At 34.1% G+C, this 25,566-nt stretch overlaps 1 protein-coding gene across 8 annotated transcripts in view; it reads right to left on the reverse strand.

The window, feature by feature from the left end:
* The window catches only part of LOC149775909 (carboxypeptidase M-like), a 98,818-nt gene that overhangs the window by 33,589 nt on the left and 39,663 nt on the right, over nucleotides 1-25,566 (reverse strand). For 6 of the 8 annotated variants that reach the window (XM_089943896.1, XM_089943894.1, XM_089943897.1 and 3 more), the window contains 4 exons: nucleotides 22,842-23,095; nucleotides 16,045-16,235; nucleotides 12,816-12,913; nucleotides 7,344-7,516 (listed from right to left, as the gene is read on the reverse strand). In XM_089943896.1, coding sequence (XP_089800022.1) covers nucleotides 7,344-7,516; nucleotides 12,816-12,913; nucleotides 16,045-16,234 — 461 coding nt within the window. In that variant the 5' untranslated portion in view covers nucleotide 16,235; nucleotides 22,842-23,095. The remainder of the gene's footprint in view (nucleotides 1-7,343; nucleotides 7,517-12,815; nucleotides 12,914-16,044; nucleotides 16,236-22,841; nucleotides 23,096-25,566) is intronic. The other 2 variants (XM_089943901.1, XM_089943902.1) reach the window with 1 other exon arrangement.

Consider the following 25,566-nt stretch of genomic DNA (forward strand, 5'->3'; position numbering starts at 1 on the left):
TAATGGCAACAATTAGGGGCATAATGAAAAGATGTAACACTGGCAATAATTAGGGGTATAATGAAAAGATGTAGCACTGGCAACAATTAAGGGCATAATGAATATATATAACACTGACAACAATTAGGGCATAATGAAAATATATAACACTGACAGCAATTTGGAGCATAATGAAAAGATTAGGCACTGACAACAATTAGGGGCATAATGAAAAGATGTAGCACTGGCAACAATTAGGGTATAATGAAAAGTTATAACATTGACAACAATTTGTGGCATAATGAAAAGATGTAACATTGGCAACAATTAGGGGCATAATGAAAAGATATAACACTGACAACAATTAAGACATAATAAAAAGATATAACACTGACAACAGTTAGGGGCATAGCGAAAAAATATATCACTGGCAACAATTTCAGGCATAATGAAAAGATATAACACTGACAACAATATGGGACAAAATGAAAAGATGTAGCACTGACAACAATTAGTTGCATAATGAAAAAATGTAGCACTGTCAACAATTAGGGGCATAATGAAAAGATGTAACACTGGCAGCAATTTTGGGCATAATGAAAAGATGTAGCACTGACAACAATTAGGGGCATAGTGAAAAAATATATCACTGGCAACAAATTTGGGCATAATGAAAATATATAATGCTGACAACAATATAAGGCAAAATGAAAAGATGTAGCACTGACAACAATTAGGGGCATAATGAAAAGATATAACACTCACAACAATTTTGGGCATAATGAAAAGATGTAGCACTGGCAACAATTAGGGGCATAATGAAAAGATGTAGCACTGACAACAATTACGGGTATAATGAAAAGATGTAGCACTGAAAACAATTAGGAGCATAATGAAAACATGTAGCACTGGCAATAATTAGGGGCATAATGAAAAGATATAACACTGATAATAATTAGGGCATAATGAAAAGATATAATACTGACAACAATTAGGGGCATAATGAAAAGATGTAACAGTGGCAACAATCAGGGGCATAATGAAAAGATATAACACTGACAACAATTACAGGCATAATGAGAAGGTGTAGCACTGAAAACAATTAGGGGCATAATGAAAAGATGTAGCATTGGCAACAATGAGGGGCATAATGAAAAGATGTTAACACTGACAACAATTAAGGGGATGATGAAAAGATGAACACTGACAACAATAAGAAGATAATGAAAATATACAACAGCAATTGCTTTCCTCACTATAGCATATAAATCAGGTTCCATGCCTGCCAACCATGTTTATATATTAGATAGCTATAAAGAGTGAAAACTCAGTAAGATGTACCAAAATAAAAATGACTGCCATTACGTACATAAAATATAAACAAACACTAAATGCTTTATTTTACCATTGAAATAAAAATGGAATGAAGAGTGAATGAAGACTAAATGCAAATTCATGCAAACTATATGAAAAAGAAAATTTGAAGAAAATTTAGAGCTTAATTACAAAATAAACTTTTTAAAGTAAAATGTTTTTTCAATAATACTTACCTGATCATAACACCTTAGAAATAGTACTAATACCTTGCCAATCCCACACTTTGTAACTAAAAGGATAAAATTTACATCCCAACTATGTGGTAGAGTTATCTCCCCTTTATATGGACTAGCACCAAATCTCATGAATACTTCAGTTATTTCTGGAGTGGAAGGCATAACCTCTATATGGATATAACAGTGGGGAGACTGGGAGGGTGTAAGTTATGACTGGGCAAGTATTAATGAAAAAAACATATTACTACAACTGGTTTCTTCTTAAATTCATTACCCATCCATAATAGCCCATTTCATACCAAATTTAACCGAGTTGCTCCGTAATTATCCGAATAACCTCCCGAGTTACTTTATACTCCAGCCAATCAAACGCTGGTGGGTATATGTACATAACAAAATGGCATCCATTGTTGTTTAGAAATATTTCAGAAATAAAATTAATTAAATGATTGAAATTTATATGTAAATTATCCACAGACTTTCAAAAACAAATCTGATAAACTCATATGAAACACATTTTATTATAGTGACGTTTTGGATGCACAGAAATAGTTTGAACAACTTGCTCTTTGATTGTCAGGATTAAATTTACTTCGACACTGTTTCCTAACTTACATGTACATGTCCAGATGTAAACAGCTCAAAGCTACTCTCTCGTATGGGTTTGAAATCCACCCTAGTTTCCAGAAAATAAGACAAGGTGGTTCCAATATTAAATTTCATCTATATCTGAGGCAGCATCGCTGTTAAATATGCATTTTTCAACTCGATAAATGATGTTGAAGTAGTTACAGAAGCTGATGCTGATGCTGAAGCGTTAGCCATATTTTGCCCACCACCTATTGAGTGGCTATTACGGTCAGCTGACCACCCGCCAGTGATAAAAATTCCGAGCAAATTACGAAGTTCACCGAAGTCTGCATGAAATGGGCTATACCTTAGAAGAATAAGTAAAAGGCTGAGGGAAATACATTCCCTTACCCCAGAGAAGCCATCTCCAGTCCCCTACGTTATGGAGACAGCTTCTAGATAGCCCAACTGAGAGAAAAGAGTCCAATACAAAGCAAAACTACTTTTAACTGATTGTAACAATACAAGATTTTGACAAACTGATGATCAAAACCCAACTGGCACTTAACCAGGACATTATAAATGCTCATGGACATAGCTGTGATGGTAGATGAACACTTTTCACATTTGAATACATGACAGCATGTTACATTTGTGATGATTACACTGAAACTGAATTAAAAGATAGATCTAAAACTCATATTTTATCTGACATAACTTATTCAATTGATATTTACTTCTGAATGTACTGTAGGCATTACTGACATTTCCATGTATTAAAATACAGTTAAATATAGTTATTTAATGTGTACTGACAATTTCTGTAAGCAAACTTTAAAGGAGACTAGAAATCAAAATTTTCCTTCTACGTATGTAATTCTCTACAGATTTTAATTAGACTGTCATGTTTATAAATTAAATATCGTAAGTGGGTAGTGATTTTATTGCATAGAAGATACCACGATTCCGTAAATTGCTGAGTTTTTCCGAGTTTTAATGAGACAACAGATCACGTGGTACCGTGACGCAATACTAGCCAGTCCTCAAATACAAACATAAACATTGGCGAGCGAGGCAGACGGAAGGAGACCACATTTGGGTTGCATATTCATAATTTGAATCTGCAGTCTGATATAATAGTTTATGTACTGTACTGGTCAGTGCTAAAAGAAACTTTTTAGGCACAGGCCCCGGGCTGGTGACTTAAATAAACTCAAGCCCTGACTGAAATTCCACAAGCCCGGACAGTTCATACCTGTCAACTCTCAAGCCGGGAGAAAAACCTCCCGATTTTGGGGGTATTTCCTCATCTACATTACGATCTCGTAATATCTCTAAATTTTTCGCAGCGAAGTCCCAATTATTACATTATGTCTGTCAATTTTCATTTGTCAGAAGAAAAAAACCCAACCCCAAACCATTTATAAATAGATATAACGTATGCAATCCACAGTCTAAACTGCCACACTGCAGACATCGTAGTGATATGACTGAAAAATTGTTAAAGCTACGTTAAAAATTCAAATCACATGCACACACACCTAAATCCGGCATGGATGAAATAATTAATATCATACAACAGTTTTTTTCTTTTTTTCTTCTTCAGTAAATAGAACGTGAAAATTAAACATTATTCGAGTAAATTTCAGACGTTTTTAAACAACTACAACAGTACTATAGTATAAAAAAATTAAAAGAATAAAATTGTCACCAATTAGCTTAAATGAATGATCACTGTGAAATTTTCTCTGCAAACAAAATCGCATCTCCATTTCCGCCAAAGAAACTCGGCCAGTTAACACCTGACATTCCTCTACCGTAAATGTAAAGTTTAATTACCATGATTAAATTACAAGGAATAAAACAAAATATACCATGCAGTATATGTGGCCCTAAAGAACTAATTCTGAATAAATATTTTGTTCAGCAAACGGTGTTACATGCATTAAGACATAAACCTGAAGTCCATGGCATCGTAAGTAACAACAAAATAGGCATCATTTATTTTGGCAATCAATTGCTGGTGCTTACACATACACACACTGTCGAACATGGTTTCTTTGAAGTATGTCCGAAGGGCAGTCCTTTTCACAAGATCAATGCAAGGATAAGGAGTATGTTCATTAGTCACACCGGCTTTATTGTTTGCGTACTTAAATCAAAACTTTAACTATTTTGCAATTTAGCCAGAGCTGACCAGAATATGCAAAATGGGCTTGTCCTGGGGGAACAGTAAGGCGTATCACATGTAGAAAAGGTACGTCCCATGGGTGCTCGCACACTGGGGCAAGGGGTTGGGTCAATACCCCCCCACCCCTGCCCAGTTTCTATTGTCAGCCATTTAATGTGAAACTTTGACCTCTTTTCTTTTAATCGCTGCTATTTAAACTGCCCAAGGAATAGTTTTATATCAGTTCCAATCATTACAGATTACCGTTTATACATACTACATGTATACAATGATTTTTGTTTAAAATTTGTAATTTTTATAAAATTACTGAAAATTGTGTTTTCTCAAAACACGACAGGTTTAGAATATTATTTTTGGCAAAGCCTCCATTTGATTAAAATCAAATCTAAATTTCACCTTGGACATTAGCAATTTGATTTAGACTGTGCTGTGTTAAGGCATGTATGTCAACATCTTGAAAATACATTTACTAATTTCACCAGCACGATCAAAGTTTCCTCAGGCAAACAATTTTTGTTTCGACAAGCCTGACAGGCACCTCACTTTGAATACAGGATGGGCCGGAACTAAAACCAGAGGGGCCCAGGGTGTCGGGCTATCAGATTTATTTTTAGCACTGCTGGTGTAGATAAAAGATCTGTGAATTGGTTGTTGCATTTTGTGGTCACTTACTCGACCTTCTGCCTATTTTCGTAACTCGCACGTTTAACACTTTTCCCAGGATTTAAAATATTCAACATTATGTCTGGAACAGCGCCAACTTTTAGTCTAGGCCTAGCATTTGCGTATCCTTGAGCTGCCATTTTTTCAGAATACCTCTCGTAACAGTCCTTTGAGAAATGTAACGAGCACATAGTGCTGTATGGTGTTGCTTTGAAATCGACTCGTTTGTAATAATGTATCCATTCTTTCATTATGCCTTTATCTTTCGGAAAAGAAAAAAAATGTCCACAGGCTTTTCTTAATGTTCTATCACACCCGTAAGCAACGCAAAACGGTATTGTCTTTTACTCTGGCAACTCCCACTTGGGCTGCTGGAGTCGCTACTATGACGTCACATCCCGAAAGTAACCAAATAGGTGCGGAAATTTTGCATACAAGGTCACGGAAATTCAGCTCCTAGAAGATAGGCCAATATTTTAATATTGGCATTACGGTCGCAGATGATACTTCAGAATAAGGTTTTCTGCTACAGTACTTTTATTATTATTCTATATCTCCATTGGTTTCTGGTCTCCTTTAAAAAAATATATGATTTCTTACAAAATGAGAATTTTGTGATTTTAATTCAATTTTCTGGGCACCAACTGCCTGGGCTTAAAGAGGTCTTTGCCCTTGTCTTTAAAAGGTCATTATCATCTTTCAGATTTGATTGTCATTAGAAAAGGTTCATGTTGCTTGTTGCATTTTGATGTTACCATTATTAAAGACCACACCAAGCTGTCATCTGTTCACTGTGGTGCAGGCCTTTTACACCGTTTGTTTATTCAGTTAATTTCTTTATGTCATCAGTTAATTTAGCATTCAGTTTTGTCTTTAAATTTTAAAAAAAAACGTTTTTAGACAGGTTAATTCTATCTTTTCACTCATCGGTACACATATATACCATAATTTGCCTAAAGCCTGATCAAAGCCACTAATTCATACACAGGATGAGTAAGTGTTATCATGGTCAACTGTACGGTTCTTATGCTACATCCTGAGTGAGTCTGAATTGTATGGACATGTCAAGTTAACTTATGGACAGGATAAATAAATATTACATTACTAATTTGGCAATACATATGCTAACCCATGTGTACAAATCATCTTCAAACATACTTGTAGATGTTTTATGATAGATGTATTTACTGCTATTCAAAATTATCCCGAGATGAAACAACTGCAATATTTTGACAAAAAATATATATAGCAAATAAACTGCATTTTCAGCAATTTGTATGTATTTTCCCTATTTAAACCTGCTGCATTTTGACTTTGAAAAATGGTAATCCTGCATGAACCTTCTATGAGAGATCACCTGTTTGTTAGAGACCTCTTTTTGATGGTATAATATTTTACTGAACAAAGGTATAACAAAAAGAAACAAATAAAAGTAAACATTAAATTATTTTCATTCTGGTCCTTAATTGCTATTATGATGAAGAATTTGGGACATTTGTACTTAACTGTAAGCTGCTTATATGTGTTTGTTTGTTTATCTAGAAAGACTAGTTAATTTACCCTTTTACGAAACCTAATCCCAAAATCAGGTTGACAAACACCTTATCCCTAATCAGGTTGACTAACTCCTTGTCCCCAATCAGTATGACTGACTCCTTATCCCCAATCAGTATGACTGACTCCTTGTCCCCAATCAGCATGACTGACTCCTTGTCCCCAATGAGGCTGACTGACCCCTGATCCCAAATCAGGCTGAATGAACAAGGCAAGGTGATGGCTGAAAAGGTCTACTTAATAGCTGAGTAACAGAGCTGAGTTTCTTGTGCAGCTAAAAAACATGAAATACTGATACCAGCTCATAACATACTGCTGAAACCAAATGACTGAACCACCAACCATTTTGGTTCACAAGTAACTGTATTTCATTATCTTGTGGGAGAAAATAAACCAAAATTGATATTTGCATTGCCTGTGTACTGAATGTAGACAGTCTGCTTACATCAACAAAAATGATTTTTCAACAAGACAAAGAAAACTGATACTACGGCCAGCATAATAGATGAAGTCATACACATAAAAATCAAGCACTAATATACACTAAGCTGTTTGTACATGAACTACATCCCCTCAAAAAGTCAAAAAATTTCTTTGATGGAGTATCAAATAAAAAAACTGTCTTGCAGAGTAAAAGTCAACACACCTGGTAAGATCATATTACACTAACAGCAGTGGTCATGGGCAGGATAGGCACATACCAAAGCAGGGCAGGATAGGCACATACCAAAGCTCTCACATAAGGTCAATTTTTTTTCTTTTCTTTTTCTTTATAAATTATAAGTGAAACAGTACCTCATGTGAAGTACTCTATTTTAGCACTGACTTAATACCTGCCAACATAACCAACACATGTTCCTATGGTGGAAATACCATATCCATCAGGGTTCATCGTCACCATCACATGCACAGCTGTGTTACTGAGGAAGTTTGTAACTGTCTGGTTGGAATCATAACCCCTGAGCAGGTACTCAATGAAATGCATCATCATTTCTCGGCTCACAGCCTGTTGAAAGAAAATATCAGTTTCACGATGGTTGTATTATGGTGTAGGACATAATACCATATCAATCCTTAGAGAGATAAAGTCAACTATTATGCATTGATCCATATTTTAAATGTACATTTAATCTCTGAGATTTTAGACAAATAAATATACAAAATAAACCTACCATGAACATCATAAGATCCATAAAATGGATGCTTTTCTTTGGCTACCCTCACATTCATTTAATGAGATTATCCTATGTTTTTTCTTCATTCTTCTGCTGGGAGCTGTGGAACTACCCCATGGAATTGAAAAATCTGCACACAACTAAGCTGAACTAAAGTTTTCAGATGAAAATATACAGGCTTATCTGTGTCTCCAATGTTCTTAATTGGTTTATGACACTTTTTGTTCTCTGATGTTTGAATAAATTCACAGGCAATTCAACAACAGTGTAAAAAAAATTCTTGTATTACTGCAGTAGGAATTTTCAGGTAAATATTGGGATTATATATATATATATATATATATATATATATATATATATATATATATATATATATATATATATGTATGTATGTATGTATGTGTATGTATGTATGTATGTGTGTATATATATATATATATATATATATATATATATATATATATATATATATATATATATATATATATATATATATATATAAAGTTTGGGATACAAGTGTGACTGCGTTTCCCCTTTAATTTGGTCAAGATGAATTCTTACAATAGTACAACTATTAAGGGGATACCTTTACAGTCAAACCTATCAATAGTGGCCACCATATAAAAAGTCCAAACTGGTCATTTTACACAGCTGACCTCTGTATGCAGGGTTACCTTTCAAACTTTGTTGTCTTAACAAACACCATGCACTAAATACTAATTATCACTAGTTACTGTACTAGTAGCAGTATGCTATTCACAGATTTAGTTTAATGCACTCTAATTTCATAATTCACACAAGATTAATGTATTCAGTTCAAAATTAACCAACCCCCATAACATAAATTTTCATGGACTATTTCATAAAAGAAATTACTGATTGCATGTCAACCATGCTAAAACACTCAGTTCACTCCTATTGACATATTACATATGGGTGTGCAACAGAGGACAGACTCTTTTTGCAGCCAACTTAAATAAGTAGGTTCAAACAAAGATGTCTACACTTCAAACAATATCTGAATTAACCAGCTGCTCAACTCAACAAGATCAAAAGATTGTTGGTTTAGGTAAACAGACTGTGATGAATTTAAATGAAAAGAGGCCTTATTCAGCCATTGTTTGCAACTTGTACATTGAAAGTTCACCTTCACTTCCAGACAAATTTAAGTACTGAATAACAACTGCTGACCCTTATAAAAATGGATGTAACTAGTTTCTCTCAACAAAGATGAGTCTTTACCAACAGAGACTACTTCAAGTAATATGGCAAATAAAAAAATATGACGACACTGAACTAAACCCATCAAACTGGTACAAAAGGTAACTCCTGTTTCTGCTGTGACAAATATGATTGCTTTTCCCACCATCTAACAAATGAATTGCTTCAAATCTACATACATTAAGACCTTTGAGATACACTTATAGTGTGACTGAGGTATTGTGAGTACAAGCAAGATAAAAAAATATTTTGATATTGATTCACATAATATACCTTTCTCCAAACAATGACTTTCAAGCTAATCAGAAGTTTAGTTGGCATACACTAAGTAGTCATAACTGATATGCACCAGTGACCGCTTAAAACAGTGAGAAACCATTGTATATGGATCACTGCCATCTCACCGCTGTAAGTGTGGGTTTGAGTTTCAGGGTCAGCCAATGTGAGTATGTGAGAAAGCTTGTCAGTAGCTTCCCATGGGTTGGTTGTTCTTAGCAGGGTTTTCCCACATTCTTCCCCCACCACTTTTACTAGCTACCATGTATAATCTGTACTGTGGATGGATAGTAATTTTCAATAACTGTGCATAACAACAGCCTCCCTATAACACAAACCATATACAATGGTTCCTTGTTAAAACCACTCCTTCAGCAATGAAAAGGTCTCTTCGGATGAGTGGCCTCTCTCATTTGGATGAAAATAATAATGAAATTCTGGTGGTGATGAGGTAGCCTATTATCACTGGAAAGCCTGTCTTGTGAGACTCTCATAGGTTGGAACCTTGGTATTTCATATGAAATCCACTGATCCAACAACTGATTAATCAGTAAATCAAAATTATAGAAGACTGGGAAGTCCAAGGTCCAAGTGTTCAATCTTGATTTTTCATAATCAAAAATGAATGTATCATTACCCTCAAGGGGTTACATGAATTGGTCATTGCTCAACCTTGGGTATCAGGAGATTGTTGTGGGGATGCAATCAGACTCTTAACAGGGCTCAGTTCTACCATCTCTAGAAGTAAGACTGCTTTGTGTCTTGCATGGTGTTTTCCCTCACTCCAAATGTGGTGGGGGTGGGATGCACTCAATCTCAACAAGCTTTCAGCCCTTCTTCTTAGAAGAAGCACTATTTAATCGGGGATGGTACTGCTCCTCCCTTTCAAATATGGGAGAGTGCATACAATCCTCTGATAAGTAGCTTTTTCACCCTCAAAGATGGTAACAGTAGTTATCTCTGGGAATGTGCTTTCTCTCCTTCTTTATATTGGGAAGAAGCACTTGATCCTAGTCATGGTATGTACATTCTGAGATTTAAAGGAAGAATTCAAACATTAAAAATTGTCACTCTACCATCACAGTTATGCCTGCAAGTATTCCTCTGAGAACCTAATTAAGTGCTGATCATTCTTTGATCTCCAACTTATGGATTTTCTTGTGATTGTTATACTCAGTTAAAAGAAGCATTGTATTATCGTATTAATGAAGTGGATGGAATAACTGAAAAGCTAAAAGGAAGCAAATCCCACCTGCATAAGATGTAGCTATCATGGTCATGTATCAGGTAACTAATTTTAAATGACACTGTTATAAATTGTATTATGCTTAATGTAAGTAATCTACCATAACTTTTGCCTATTCATTTGCAATGTGGTCAAAGATAGCAAGGAAAACCAAGCAAAACAAGTACTTGGTGAATAAAAAACTTTATTTGACAGATATGGTTCCTGATTGAAAAGTGTGTTCAGGGCTTTGTAGAGTATTATAAATGTCTGAACTGGGTGGGTGGCTCAAAAACAGTGAAAACTTGTAACTGAACTATCAAAGCAAGTATTTTTAATCAGTATGGGCTGTGAAATCACATTAGATTTGGTATTCATTAGTCAGACAGAAGCTAAAGTGAAATTAAGTAGCAGTGATAGTCAGAAGCTAAAGTGAAATTCAGTAGCAGTGATAGTCAGACAGAAACTAAAGTAAAATTCAGTAACAGTGATAAAACCAAATTTTATTAATTGAATGAGATCCATGACCATCACCATATTTTAAGAAAGGGTTAGTATAATGAGAGCCTTTAAAGTGAGGGTTAGTATAATGAGAGCTGTTAAAGTGAGGGTTAGTATAATGAGAGCCTTTAAAGTGAGGGTCAACTGTAATATGACAGGCAAATTACTTAAGGACTGACTTCGTTGAATTTAAAAAAATAAACAGTCAATCCTTATAATTAAATTCAACGGCATAAATAGGAAAATAAACTCATCATTTAATAACATTCTTTTATTCAATCATATTTCAAATTTCATTCATGCGGCACAATAATACAGAACAGTGAAGATTCATGATGTGTATCTACAGCCAATCAGAGAATAGCATCGTTTTTCAAAGCCATGCCCACTTCTCAGTTGAAGACGAGGCCACCACTTCAGAAATCATCATCCACAAAGACTTTCATTGTTTTCAGGCCAAACCAGATCTTGTTCTTCATTTTTTGCAATGTTTATGACTCTACATAAATCACTGTGCAAAATGACATTTTGTACCGTACAGTCATGCATTCACATCAAGATATGTGAGCCAATAATGTTTATTTATTCATTTAAAGTTTATTTCATTCATAACATTAGCGAAGATATCTCATTTATTTTCAAAAAATGTAAAGTGTTTGGTTCATGATTCAAATCTTACATACTTGTACACACTATCTAATACATCATGTGTCAAATATTTGCTTAGTTCAATTGGTTAAAGTACTGCACTCCTAACGCGAAAGTTATGTTTGAACCAACCTGTGGCCACAAAATAATTTTCTTTTTTCTTCTGTTTTTATCTACAAAACATTTGTCAAATTTCCATATTGTAACAGTGTACAATTTTATATCATGTATTAATACATACACTGATGAATTTCTCAAGGTATCATCAAGTCTTTCACATCAAGATATCTAAGAAGATGACATTTACTTATTCATTTAAAGTGTACTTTACTTTCAGCATTAGAAAAGTTATCTCATTTATTTGGAAAAAGGTCCACTATTTGGTTCAGAATTAAACTCTTACGTAAGAAGTCTGAGTTTGAGTTATCCTATATTCTAAATATAGTCCTCACTGAATATTATGTAAAGAAAAGTTGTGCAGTTGGCGTGGTTTTAAAAACAATTGGGTTCATAGAAAAATTCAAAATGATCTGGCAAATCAGATTGCTTTAAACTGTAATGACAAAAGAAAAATTTAATTATATCCTTATTTACAAGCATCCAGAATTCTGGATAAAGATTTAATAAATTGGATATTTTACTCCCTGGATTGGTGTTGCATTTCATTAAACCTTATCATGTTATTTTGTGAATATCCCAAAATATTAACTGGTTATTGCAGCATGAGTCATAATCAATTCAAAATGATGCTAATAAAGTCTTCTTGAATCCAATAAACAGCTTAGTGATCAGGACTAGAGCAAGGTGTACTCAATTATATGGCTCTATCTGAGTGAAATTACACAATAATTATGTACTATCATGTCATGCACAAACATCTGTACTAATAGCATGGTTTATATTGATCAAACACATCATAAGAAAATACTGACAATGCTAAAAGCAGCAACAATATCTGCTTAAAACTTTGGACTAAATTATTACAGCTAATTTGTAATGTGTGATTTGATTGCACTGTAATGGTTTCTTTATGCATTTAAGGCATTTTTTCCAAATGCCTAAAAGCTGCTACATGTACATCTGTTGTTTGCCCTATTCACCTAGATTTGATCTACACTGATCAAAAAAGGGTATTCATATCTGGTATGATGTTTCATAACAATGAAGAATTTAGGTCCTAAATCCTGGTTATAAAGAGGAAGCATATGGGAAGAAATTCATACTGTAGACTGATACATATACAGCAATAAACAACAGACCTCATTTCCATGTATATTCCCAATGTATTTCACATGAGGGCGTAATGGCACATGACTCTTGATTTCTCTCCCTATCGCTAGAACCCATAGGTCCACACCTGAAATGAACGACATGAAGATTTTTGAGAACAAATGCATCAATGGTAATGAAACATACTGTGAATTCAGCATTTCTTGCGGGGTACCAGTTTTAGTAGATTTCAGCAGTTTTAAACCATGACATAAACATTTATCATTTTATGATAACAACATGTATCTCTGGATGGGGGGGGGTCTCAAGGCTTAGGTGCCATACACTTTCCCCGATGTGATGATCATATATACCCCTCCCACCCATGTAGTCTGTGGTCTGATACTAATTATATTCACAGTAAAATGTACATTTATGCTAACTGCCAGCAGTTTCAAGCAGCAAAATCACACAGGTGATTTATCTATATTTGATTAACAGATCATCTACGTCAAATATTATAAAATTCATGAAATATGGCTGTTGTATTGTAGGTGTTTTAATGTACTGTGCAGACAGACAGAAAGGTGCAGCAATGAATAACAAATAAGGTCAATAAAAGCAAGTGGAGTCATTCATGTTTCCACACAGCATCTATTTTCTGTTTCTTGGATTTTAAATTTTCCCAACAAAACAAAAGCAATCATTCTGACTACATATTCTTACTTCACACTTTAATCTTGTTCATGCATTGATTAAAATAAACTTTTTAAGTTGTGAACCTTTGGTCTGACCAACTCTACTTCCAACTGTCACTGGAAAGTGATTAAGGGCAGCAATCTATCAATGGATATATACTTTTCATTAGGATAATGCATATTTCATTATTCATAAGGATAATGCATATTTCATTATTCATAAGAATAATGCATACTTTATTATTCATCTTGATAATGCTCACCTCATTATTCATCAGGACAACATACTATTATCATCAAGAAAACATACTTCACCTTTCATTACAATAACACATATTTTACCTTTCTTCACGATAACACATACTTCATTATTCATCAGGACAAGACATACTTCATTATTCATCAGGACAAGACATACTTCATTATTCATCAGGACAAGACATACTTCATTACTCTTCAGGACAAGACATACTTCATTATTCATCAGGACAAGACATACTTCATTATTCATCAGGACAAGACATACTTCATTACTCTTCAGGACAAGACATACTTCATTATTCATCAGGACAAGACATACTTCATTATTCATCAGGACAAGACATACTTCATTATTCATCAGGACAAGACATACTTCATTATTCATCAGGACAAGACATACTTCATTACTCTTCAGGACAAGACATACTTCATTATTCATCAGGACAAGACATACTTCATTATTCATCAGGACAAGACATACTTCATTATTCATCAGAATGATGCATACTTCACAGAAAACATTATTATTGCTGGTATCTGAGTTAGTGAGTTAAGTTTTTTTAACATTATTTTTCCAACCAGCAATACAATTTTTACAGGTTAGAAATCTGAATACACAAGTTTATACCAAACAACCTTATTTTTAACTTGCAATGATAAAAAAAGCTAAAGGTGATACTATTTTAAAACACTGTGAAGGAAAATCTTCTGATCGACAAGTAGCAATCTCTCAATATCATCAACCATCCTAATAAATTTTAAATTTCTTTATGGCAATGTTTTGATATTCTCTTGAGATACGATTCACTGAGAAGAACTGAAATCAACTAGACATATTTTTGAGTTGAAATCTAAGAGAAGCTGCAGTGACTGAGTTGTTGATGGTCATATTTCAGTAACGTTTCAATTTTATTATGGATCTAAAATATATACAACAGAACAGTTGATCAAAACCTTAATATTATCACCTGGCTCCTTCTCCACCAATGACAAACACCAAATGGTCTGTCCCCAAGCCTGGGCACCCATCCACAATCCACAAATAAATATGCCAACAAAAATGTCATCTTTATAAAGGCACAAAACTGATACCCACCAAATTGAATGAAACCACCATAATACGGCAAAATAAATACTTGTCTCAAGCATTTCATTTTTACCTGACTTCCTTTTTAACCAGTTATAAAGCTCTATTTAATACAAAGAATAAGACCAAATAACTCTTAAGTCTAATTCAGTATTTGAAAGAACCTAACAAGAAAGAATTTGATTTGAAGAGAGTGTTCCATGGTCAAGTTGTACTATGAAGAATGGGTGTGTAAAGAGGACTCTATCATGACGATATCTCTCATTTTTTAAACTGTATATGGCTCTGGTGGCCTATAGTGGTTAGAGTGTCTGCTTGAGATGTGGGAAGTCATGGGTTTGAACCCCGACTGAGTCATACCAAAGACTTATAAAAATGGTACTAACAGCTGCCTCACTAGGTGCTCAGCATTAAGAGGTTATTGTTATGACCAGTCAGCCTGGTGTCAGGATAATGTGACTGGGTGGGACCTCATGCTACATGTATGCAGCATAATGTCCCAGTGATAGACATCACTATGAACTACCACACTGCAGACATCATAATGATATTACTGAAAAATTGTGAAAGCTACGTTAAAATGCCAAAAACACAAACACACTCTTAAATTGTAATAGCTACCTTTAATAACAACCGTTGGTAATAGTTCCTGTAAATAATTGGAGGGGGGACTAATTATTTTTAATCTTGTATAATAAAAATAAACTGCTGTGCACTCAAGACTCCAAACTCTCCAACAGTTATCAATATTTAAATCCTCTCTACATACATATAACATCAATCCACATATTTCTGGTGCCTTCAAGTTATATTGTATATACCTGCATGTCAGCTGGATCCAACTGCATAATGTGCTGGCTGACTGGTGTCTACAGAGTTTCTTAGGATTAATCAGTTGAATAAATACATACCCTAATTTAACAGCACATTTTGTGATGGCAGATCATGGTCCATTTTGTCTGCAGTTGGACCTGACATGTACTTATAAATCAGTATATACTGTATGTTCTTCAAATTCTTCAGGCTTGAGATTGACTAGTGGTCCATCCAAGTTTCCATTACCGGTAAGCAACAATTTCCTGACAGCTTGTGGTAGGCAGATTGAGCTTGGGGATTTGTTAAAATGGATCAGTCTGAATCTACTTTATTGCCTGAATCGACCTAATGGCATGCAACGTAACAATAATTACAATGAACTGTCTGCTAATATTTTTAAAAGTGAAGATGTGTTACCCTGCACAGATTTTCCAATGCTGTAGAGGTCTGTAATGTCTGGATGATAAAAGGAAGCATTACGCAAGAAGGTTTCAAGTTGATTCTGATTGTGGTATGTAAAGTCAAGGGAGGTTACTCTGGACACTGTATATCCCAAAAGGAGCATGACAACTCTATTCCATCTCAGGAGATACTGAATGGTATTCATTCTGAAAGAAAATGATTAGTGAATTATGAAGACAAGAGGTCCATTTTTTTCCCTACTATGGCTGCCTTTTATTTAGCTTTAAGACTTGCATTATAGTAAGTTGAAACTTAAACACTGAGGCTAACCTATGTTGTCGGTGGACATACAGATGGGTGAATATTTACACACACCAAAATATTCACTATGTTTAACATCAACAAGACTAAAACAAAAAGCAGCATGTCCCAACAATTTACCTGGCAGAAAGATGAAGACCGATAGGATGCAGAGGTGTTACCTCCCATCTTGCTGGGGTGGTCTGGTAAATGATCTGGAAGAGTCATTTGAGCAATTAATCACAGTGTCTTGTCAGTGAGAGGTTCATATACTGGTGTCACCAGTACAGCTGGTAGATCTGCAATTCTGGTCATGAGGCAGATATTCCTAGGGTAAGAACCTATTAATGCAGCCATTATATTAAGCTGCAAGCTCAATGGATGCAGCTGGGTATTGAATGCATTGTCATATAGCTTGGGATCGGGCTACACAGGCAGGGAAAAACATAAAAACCACAAATTAAAGTTATATGTTTATATAGGGGTATAAACAAAGAAATCACAAGAAAACTCTTTTGAAATGTTATATTAAAACTACAAATGCTCTGTTTTCTGTTGTTTTTATTTGTAGTAAAACAAAGTTAGATTTTGTAATGACAAACATAAAACTGCCATGCTGTTATATAAGTTAGTAGTGGAAATGTTGTCTGCTGGTGTATCATTTTGATAATTTATATATAATCCAGGTGGGATTATGAGGTCATCCAATGGCATAACTAAAGGATGAAGTGTTGAATGGTATCTCTGTATCAAGAAGTTGTTCTGCAGGTGAAGGCATTAACCCAATCGAGTACATTTGTCTCAAACGGTATAGAGTTCAAGTTCATTAATGGACTCATTATGTCCTCAGATGTGAATTCTTCATGAGAAATGGTTTCCATATTGTTTGGAAAGTACAGTCTAGTGTGAGCTAATTGGATTTTGTTCTAAGATCGTAAACGTGCTAAAAAATTATTCTTAAGACACTCTAAGATCAATATGATTCATTTTTTGTGTCATTCCTGGGATTTGCGATGTTTAAAAGATGCTGCACATAAGACACATCAGTGATTCATTTTGATATGTAGTGGTCATGTTGCAAGGAGACTGTCAGGATTTATGATGTAATCACTGAAAAGCAAAGGCAGTAGTGGAAGAAAGTGTTTCCTCAAAAGAGTTGATAATTCCAGCAATTAAACTTTGGACGTGAACATTACAGTTCTCATTGAAGAAAATATAATAAATTAAGTTAAAATGCCTGGACTCACATTTAAACAGTGTTGTTGATTCCTACTGGCTGTATAATATGTAACTGGTGTATTCAATAAAATTTCTTTACTTGTAAGGTAAATGGTACTGCTAGAGAGCTCTGGATCAAATTTTATGATTTCTATTAGCTGATACTAAAGACAGTTTATGCTGTGGTCATCAGATATGTTAAAGTGTTTAGATGCTAGTGAGTCCTTTTACTAACAAATATCCATAAAGTGTTCTTTAATTCTCACTTGGAATTCCCTTTTAGTTTCACCTATGTATTGTTTACCACATAGATGGCAACTGAGTAAGAAGATTACATTTTATATGGTACAATGTCCTCTTAAATTTGATTTAGAACTGAGGTTAGTAAATGCACTTCTAAATATCTTAGACTTATCCGTTTCTTTTATTCTTAGGAAATGAATGTCACTTTTATTATTATAACCATATATCATTCCAAGGACAAAGTGACCCAAGAGTTATAAAGTAAATTCATTCACATAAATGATGTGTCTTACTACATATGCAGATATAAAATTTAATCAGAAAATATTTTAATAAATGCACCAATAATCCAAAAGTTTGTATATCTTACCTCTGACCCCCCTCCCTGAGTTCACACCATTCATGCATATGGACACTCCTAAGGCAACAAAATTACAATGTTTTGTTAAAATTTCCACCCAGAGGTTCAGGAGATGTACTAAAGGCTGAGAAACATAGGGTATGAGAAAAATCTTGTTGTTAAAGGATGCGAATAATTATTAAAATAAAATTTAAATTTCTTCAAATCTGAATATTATCTTTCTTGACCTGATTCATATGCCCGTAGACAGATGTCAAATGTTGCAGTCACAAAGAAAATTATCCAATTTGGAGATCTTAACCCTCCAGCTCATCAGAAAACTCCAATTAGTTTTTTTTAATATAAATAAATATAACCTTCCAATCTTCTAGTAAAATAATCTATTTTCGAATCTAAAGATAAATGCTAATTTACATCACCTGTATTAAAAGTTATAGTGAAAAGAAAGCATATTAAAATCAAATTAAAGAATAATCTTATTAATTTAAATTGTTCTTCTTCATCTGTGATATAGTCAAAACAAAGAAAATGCAATATACAATATGAGTTACCTCCCCTGAACACATTCAATGCTCAAAACTTTAAAACTATTTGGCTTATTTTTAAGGAATCTGATCTATTATCTTTTAAGATGTATTCCTTTTTTATCATTGTTATTTCTAGGTTTCAATATCACTTTAGAGTGTCAATCAGGACATGAGGTTACACCATGTACCTGTATAAATATTGCTCTTCACATCATGGCTGAGCTCAATGGTTCTCTGTTTGCAGAAGAAAAAAATGCAACACAAAGTACATGGTTGTATATAACCAAAATTATGTGTAAGCTCCTGATACAGACATGTGGTTCATTATAGTAAAACAATATATATGTACAACTAACTGCAAGGAATCAATATATATAATTTATAGTTTCTGATTCAAATCTAATAAGAAAGTTCATATTAGGTGTAATCTGGGTGAGAGAGGTGGCAAAAAAGGATAGATGCAAACAATTCCAGCAAAGGTACAGCATCTTCAATCTGACCTATGAATTTATGTGTAATTCACTGCAGAAAGTTTATTCATTTATCAGTCATTAACACAAAGAAGGAAAACATTGCTCATCAAGTCCTGCAATAACAAGCTCTTTATTGGCAAATGGTACATATAAGTTTTCAACCATTACACTAACTTTGGTAGAAAAATAGAAAATATTTAAAGAAACTGGTTTTATTTTCATTTCAATATAAAAAAATTTGTTGTGATGTAGTCTCATCAGTTGCATCACTTTGTGTAAAACTTGCATACCTCCACAACTTGTACAGTGTTTTGGTTTTTTTAGACTCAAAAAGTGCATTTTGGTCTCTCAAGTGTGTCAGTGCATGTGACCCAAATAAGTGACACTGTACAATTGAGAATAAGTTAGCTACTTGTAAAAGCCTATAGAAAATGAAAAGGAAATTATTTATAAAAACTAAATATTTTCTTTAAAACATTTAATATACTTTTCAAAATCTAGCTGATAGACACAGCATGGTTATCTATCAACACACACTCATGTATGCACACACTTGCCTAATCATAACCATAATCATTAAATAAAAAGTCACTTCATTTATCTGTAGATTAGTGTCCACTTGTCATTCATTGACTATGCTGCTTTCAGTAGGGTTTTGAGGTTTCATTGTGTGGTCTCATTATTGTTCCGCTTATCACTCAACATAGACTGACCATTTAGTGTGTGTGTGCGTGCGTGTGTGTGTGTGTGTGAGAGAGAGAGTTGGATTTTTATCATAGCCTTAACAATTTTTCAGTAATATCACTACAATGTCTGCAGGGTGGCAGTTTATGGTGAAGTCTAGCATGGTGGCATTATGCTGCAGACATTATCCTGACACCAGGCCGACCAGTCCTAACACTTACCTCTCAATGCTGAGTGCATTGCAAGGCAAAGGCAGCTGTTAGGACATGAGAACTGATCATGACTGTTACATATTTGTACCAACAGGGTTTATCGAATTAGGCAAGAAAATTTTTCCAAGTCAATTGTCCAAGACATGTGCTTTTTTCATTTTAAAAGTCATGGAGGTCCATATTTTCTTGCTTTAATCACTTTATCTACCTTTATTTGGCCATTCATGCCCTCAGAGAAAGGTAAAGGCTTGATTCAACCCCTTTCCATGTATACATTTACATCTGATGGTCATTGATAATTGCTCCATGTGTACACGTTCTATTACCGCTTGACTGCATTTTGTGCTAAGCGGCCAAATTATCAACAAATCAAAACATGCCAAACAAAACAAAATATGTATGATTAATTGGCAGTGTTTTAAGCAGCTTTGTTGTATTGTGTTTTGTCATAATACTCCATAATCTAATAAATTTATTTTCCTTTTGAAAATTTTATCACTGTGGACATGATCTTTTCAATTGAAAGCAAAAACATCTTGCAACCATGCTGAAAAATGATGAGGTTCTTCAACACCGAAATTATACAACTGCACATTTTATATAGTGCAAACCATCCATTTGGACAGCAGACATACTCTTCATCAGACAAGCTTAGCACAACAGTAGTTGTTATGTAATAATCACAAACTGTTCAGTACAAGAATGGCCAGCAGTCCACAGAAATTCTGCAAAAACGGCATTTGATTGCCTGATGGTGGGAAATGATGAAAATTGTGCAAATATGGCAACTTAATCCGTTATTATAGCTCCAGAGTGCAGATGCACCTTACAATAAGCATACATGCATAACTGGTTCCAATCTGGGATGTGGTAGATTGCTGGATCATTCTCTATGTAATTTCTATTATAAAAAATTGCACAGAAATCACACCTCATATTTGCAATCATGGCCTTAACTTGCTTTGCTAAATCTCCTCTATATTTAGAAAATTTTCAACATTTTTCTTAAACTCAGGTGATAATTTAGTCACATCTAGAATACTTACTAATATTACCATCATTAAATGGTATTCTGCCAAATGATTTAGAATATATATTAAAAAAACTGATAACCTGATGGATTTGGATAACCTCAACAATTTCTGTGAGACAAAAATATGCTTCAGATGTATGCTGGTGCAATATTATATGGAAAACTCATATATTTTCCTTCTTGAAGTAAGTGAAATTCATTTGGACCATCTTGGCTAAAAAAAATTTACTGACAGTAAGATTGTCCAACAAACTGATAAAGTCTTGTTTTGTAAACAGCCAAGGTAATCCAAATAGCCCCTGGTCAGCGTACACCCATGGTATGATCCCTAGAATTGACCTCAAAGTTGCAAATGTTAATACATTTCTTGTCAGAAGCATAACTATCAAGTTTTTATTGACTTTGGTGATTTTTTGGGGCTCAGAATGAAGTCTGTATTAGAGGAATGTGGTCAATATAAATGTGTTCAGCCATTTGTTACAAAGTCACTAAATTCAGCCTTTCTATATTGTTCAGTGTGAGGCATTAACACATTAACCCCTAGCGATGACTTTACAGGCAGGAGGTAGTAGCCTACTGCCGAGCTCTGTAGCATCATGGTCATGCATGATACACTAAAGTGGGTGGTATTATAGAAAGGTAGACAGATGTAGCTCTACAATGATAACAAATAATCTGGAATATCTAGTTGCACTACAAAATACAGATAGAAAAACCTCATTTTTTAGACCTGACTTTTTTTAACCCAAAATTCACCCGTGGTCGGAATCCAATTTTGTGTCAGGATTTTAGACTTTTTGGTCTCAGATCTAAGGCAAACTGGTATGAACTGCAAACAGACAGATGAGCCTTTGCAAAAAGTAGGATAAGAGTCCAACTTTTACCCTTCTGCTCATGCGTGAGTCAAATGCCAACGAAAATTAATGTTTCTAACACCACTAGGCAGTATGTTATTGAAAGATGACCGGGGATTTGGTGTTTTCGAGTCTATTCAGAAATAGCTTTCAAAATGTGTTTCCTACTCGATTTTCAGGCAAAAATGACAAAAAGCTCCAGGGGTTAATGTGTTAAAAGATCACAAATTAAAACATCATCTGCAAACACAATTATTTTATTTTTATTTATTTTATTGAAAATAAATGGAAAACAATACCAATATTTTTAGACAAATTCTCTATTCATCTTGTTTATAATGTAAGATGACTAAAAGTACAGCCCTTTCTGGTTTTCTCTTCTCTTTTTCAACAGGACTTAGAAGATAATTTACATAATAATGGTGTACACCACAGAAAATCAATATGATTGTTGGTAATTTCACTTCCTCTGCATACAAATAACAAAAGTATTTAATGCCAAAGAGAATACTATGCTAATTAAAAACAAAGCAATAAACAAATGATTTGTGTTCAGTCTGAACTTGCAACATGATTATATCGATAAAAAAAACCCAGCCTGATTACAAAACAGGTAAAGACAAAAACCAAGTAAAAATAAATCTTTGTTAATGAAACTATGGCAAGTTGGGTCACTATTTGCAAATGTTACAAAAGTGAAATAAAAGTAGAACTGTTTAATCACTAATGTTACAAATGAGAAATGGGGGAAATAACTGTACAATCACTATGTGCCATAACACCTGACTTATTTTCATGAAGAAAAAATACTGATATTTCTTAAATAATGGTTTTTTCATTTAGATCACTGACTGATACATATGTATACATTCAAAAAATATGAAAATTAAACTACAACTGTGCTTACATACAATATCTCTGGCAAACTCTCCCGTGTATGTGTAAATTCCCACTAAACGCAATGGGTAAAGGCCTCTTGATCACAGCAATACACTCATACTACAACTGGAATAGAGGCATCAACCTTTTTTTCTCTTCAACCAGGATCACTCAGTTAACTTCAGGTCAACTCTTTTCCTGGTATATGAAAAGCATCCGGGGACAACCATGAGCAGATTCCACTTTGCCTTTTTATCATGTCAAGCTTGCATACACTTGTACCTTTATGAAGATAATTACAGGCACTTAGTTTTACCATATATATCAAGATAGAAACAAAATATGAATTGTTACGTTCACATACTTGACATAAAAAGGAGCAAAAAGGTCACATATACATATTACTGTGCAGCATTTCAGAAAAAATTTCTTAAAAAGGAGAAGGACAGGAAGAGGGCACTTTCTGGACTCGAGAGGCAAATTTTTCATCAAAGGTTCTTACTTCATCTACTTTACAGATGAAATCACATTCAAATATGTAACTGACGTCAAATGAGCATTTTTTGGTTTAAAATTTGAATGAATAAGAAACAACCAATTTTTGTGAAGAAGGGAAGCTGAGAAATGGGCTGGTGGGGGGGGCTAGATTAGTAGAAAGTAGGTTATTGAGGGTACAGAGGGAATACCCAAATATTAGTATCTGGCTAGAGCAATGAGCTGTATATTATTAAATGTAACACTTTTATATCTAAAATGTGTTTATCTCCGAGTCCATGAGTTGTCCTGGAATCAAAAGAAAACAAACAACAGTTTGCTAATTTACCTTATGTGTACAATATTGTTGTTGTTGTATTTGTTGTTGTAGGGTTTAACGCCATTTTTCAGCACACGATAGGCTATACACAGGCCAGTATTAATGGTGGAGCAAGAACCCAGGAAAACCTCCGGAAAGAACCAAATACCCACGAGAAGCTACCAGCAGGATTTCTCACATACCCTCATTGGCTGAATCTGAGACTCAAACCCACGCAGACAGAGGTGAGATGGCAGTGATCCGTAATGGAGAGAGCTTTAGACCACTTGGGGCCCCGTACAATATTGTTTGATGGCACAGATTTTTCAGGCCCCATTTTCCTAATGCCAAAAAAAACTGTCTATTTTTCACAATTTGGGTGCAAAAAAACATCATGAATCAGAGCTTTCAAAACATTTGACACAATATGCTTAATAATAAATCTGAACTCAATACGTATGAACATACAGTGTACTATTGGCATCATTTCCTAAATAAATACAAAGCAGAAAATGATATAGTGAATCTATTAATTGCCCAATACTATGGTTCATAAAATTTAAACCAAATCGGGCTTGGTTGCAGTGAATAATGTAAAAGGTCAAAATCAAGTCATACAGCAATGTTGAGTCTTTGTACCAAGCCTGAAAATAACAGTTTTTCCATGGATATTATGAGATACATCTATTTCTCAGCCTGATATGATTGAACTAACAGGGTCAAACTCTATGCATGGAATCTGAAAGGGCCAATAACTATTTCAAACACTAACAAAATTATCTTGGTAGAAATAATGATTTTTTGTATAAAACTTCACTCAATCAAGTATTTATGTATTAGTGTTTAATGCACCTCAGCAGTCAAATGGCTATATGGTACCAACCCTTCCATCAAGTCTTTGGCAAGAGCTACATTATCAAGCTAAGACAACAAGGACTGCATGCAGACAAACAACATGGCCAGAAAGTACACAAGCACCATTCATAGAATATAACAGAGCATAAATAAATTACATGCGGAGAATTAAACTAAGTAATACATATAAATTCAGCATTTAAAAGGAACTGTATTTCAGACAATGATTTAATAACACATTCAAACTATATAGAGATGAAAGAATATTGTACTGTATAGTGGTGTAACTACCCTTTGAAACATCCAGTATTCTTGTTATTAACCAATTTTTCTGTAGGCTATACCTCTGTAGTCATCACACATTATCATGATTCTTTTCCACCACCCATTTCAAGCTGTTCAAAAATTTTAGAAAACACCTTAAATTAGTTTTTACCTTCACATTTACCTAGCCTTGTGGGTAACTTTAACTTGATTTAATTTAACTGGAAGACCCATTACAATGTATAAAGATTTTAACATCCTTAAACAAAACAAAAGGCACTCATTTATTGCTTATTATACTCGTCTAGATCAGCTATCCATGATAATGTAAGAAAATCTCACAAAAGTATCTTTCATTACATGACACAGTTTAGGACTGCTGATTGTTTTTACATCTCACAAACTTTTGCCACTTCCTGTTCTGATTTACTCTTGCTACTACTTATTTATAGGTTACTGCATTTGTTTAGGAAAATATGAACGAGTTTTTCTGAAAAATATACTGCACTCCCAAGTATATCCATCCAACAAAACGAGTTCATATTCTCCCATACAAATGCAGTAACCTTTTCATTATATGTTCACTTTCATATTCTACCTAAGGCTTAATTATATAAACAAAAATAGACTACAAGAAACAAAGTAACTGAATTTATGCCATATTCCAAACTAAATATACAAGAGCAGATTCATCAGTACACAACTACATTAATGCACACATAACACCACCCAACTAAACTTGAACTCAGGTGTACACTTGATATCACTTATGAAAGAAATTCTTGTATTGGTCTATTTAAAATTGAAATTTAGAGTCATATTGTGAATGAATGTGCATTGC

The sequence above is a fragment of the Sinohyriopsis cumingii genome, chromosome 19, assembly GCF_028554795.1.
Source record: "Sinohyriopsis cumingii isolate HCF-2022 chromosome 19, ASM2855479v2, whole genome shotgun sequence".
Classification (NCBI taxonomy): domain Eukaryota; kingdom Metazoa; phylum Mollusca; class Bivalvia; order Unionida; family Unionidae; genus Sinohyriopsis; species Sinohyriopsis cumingii.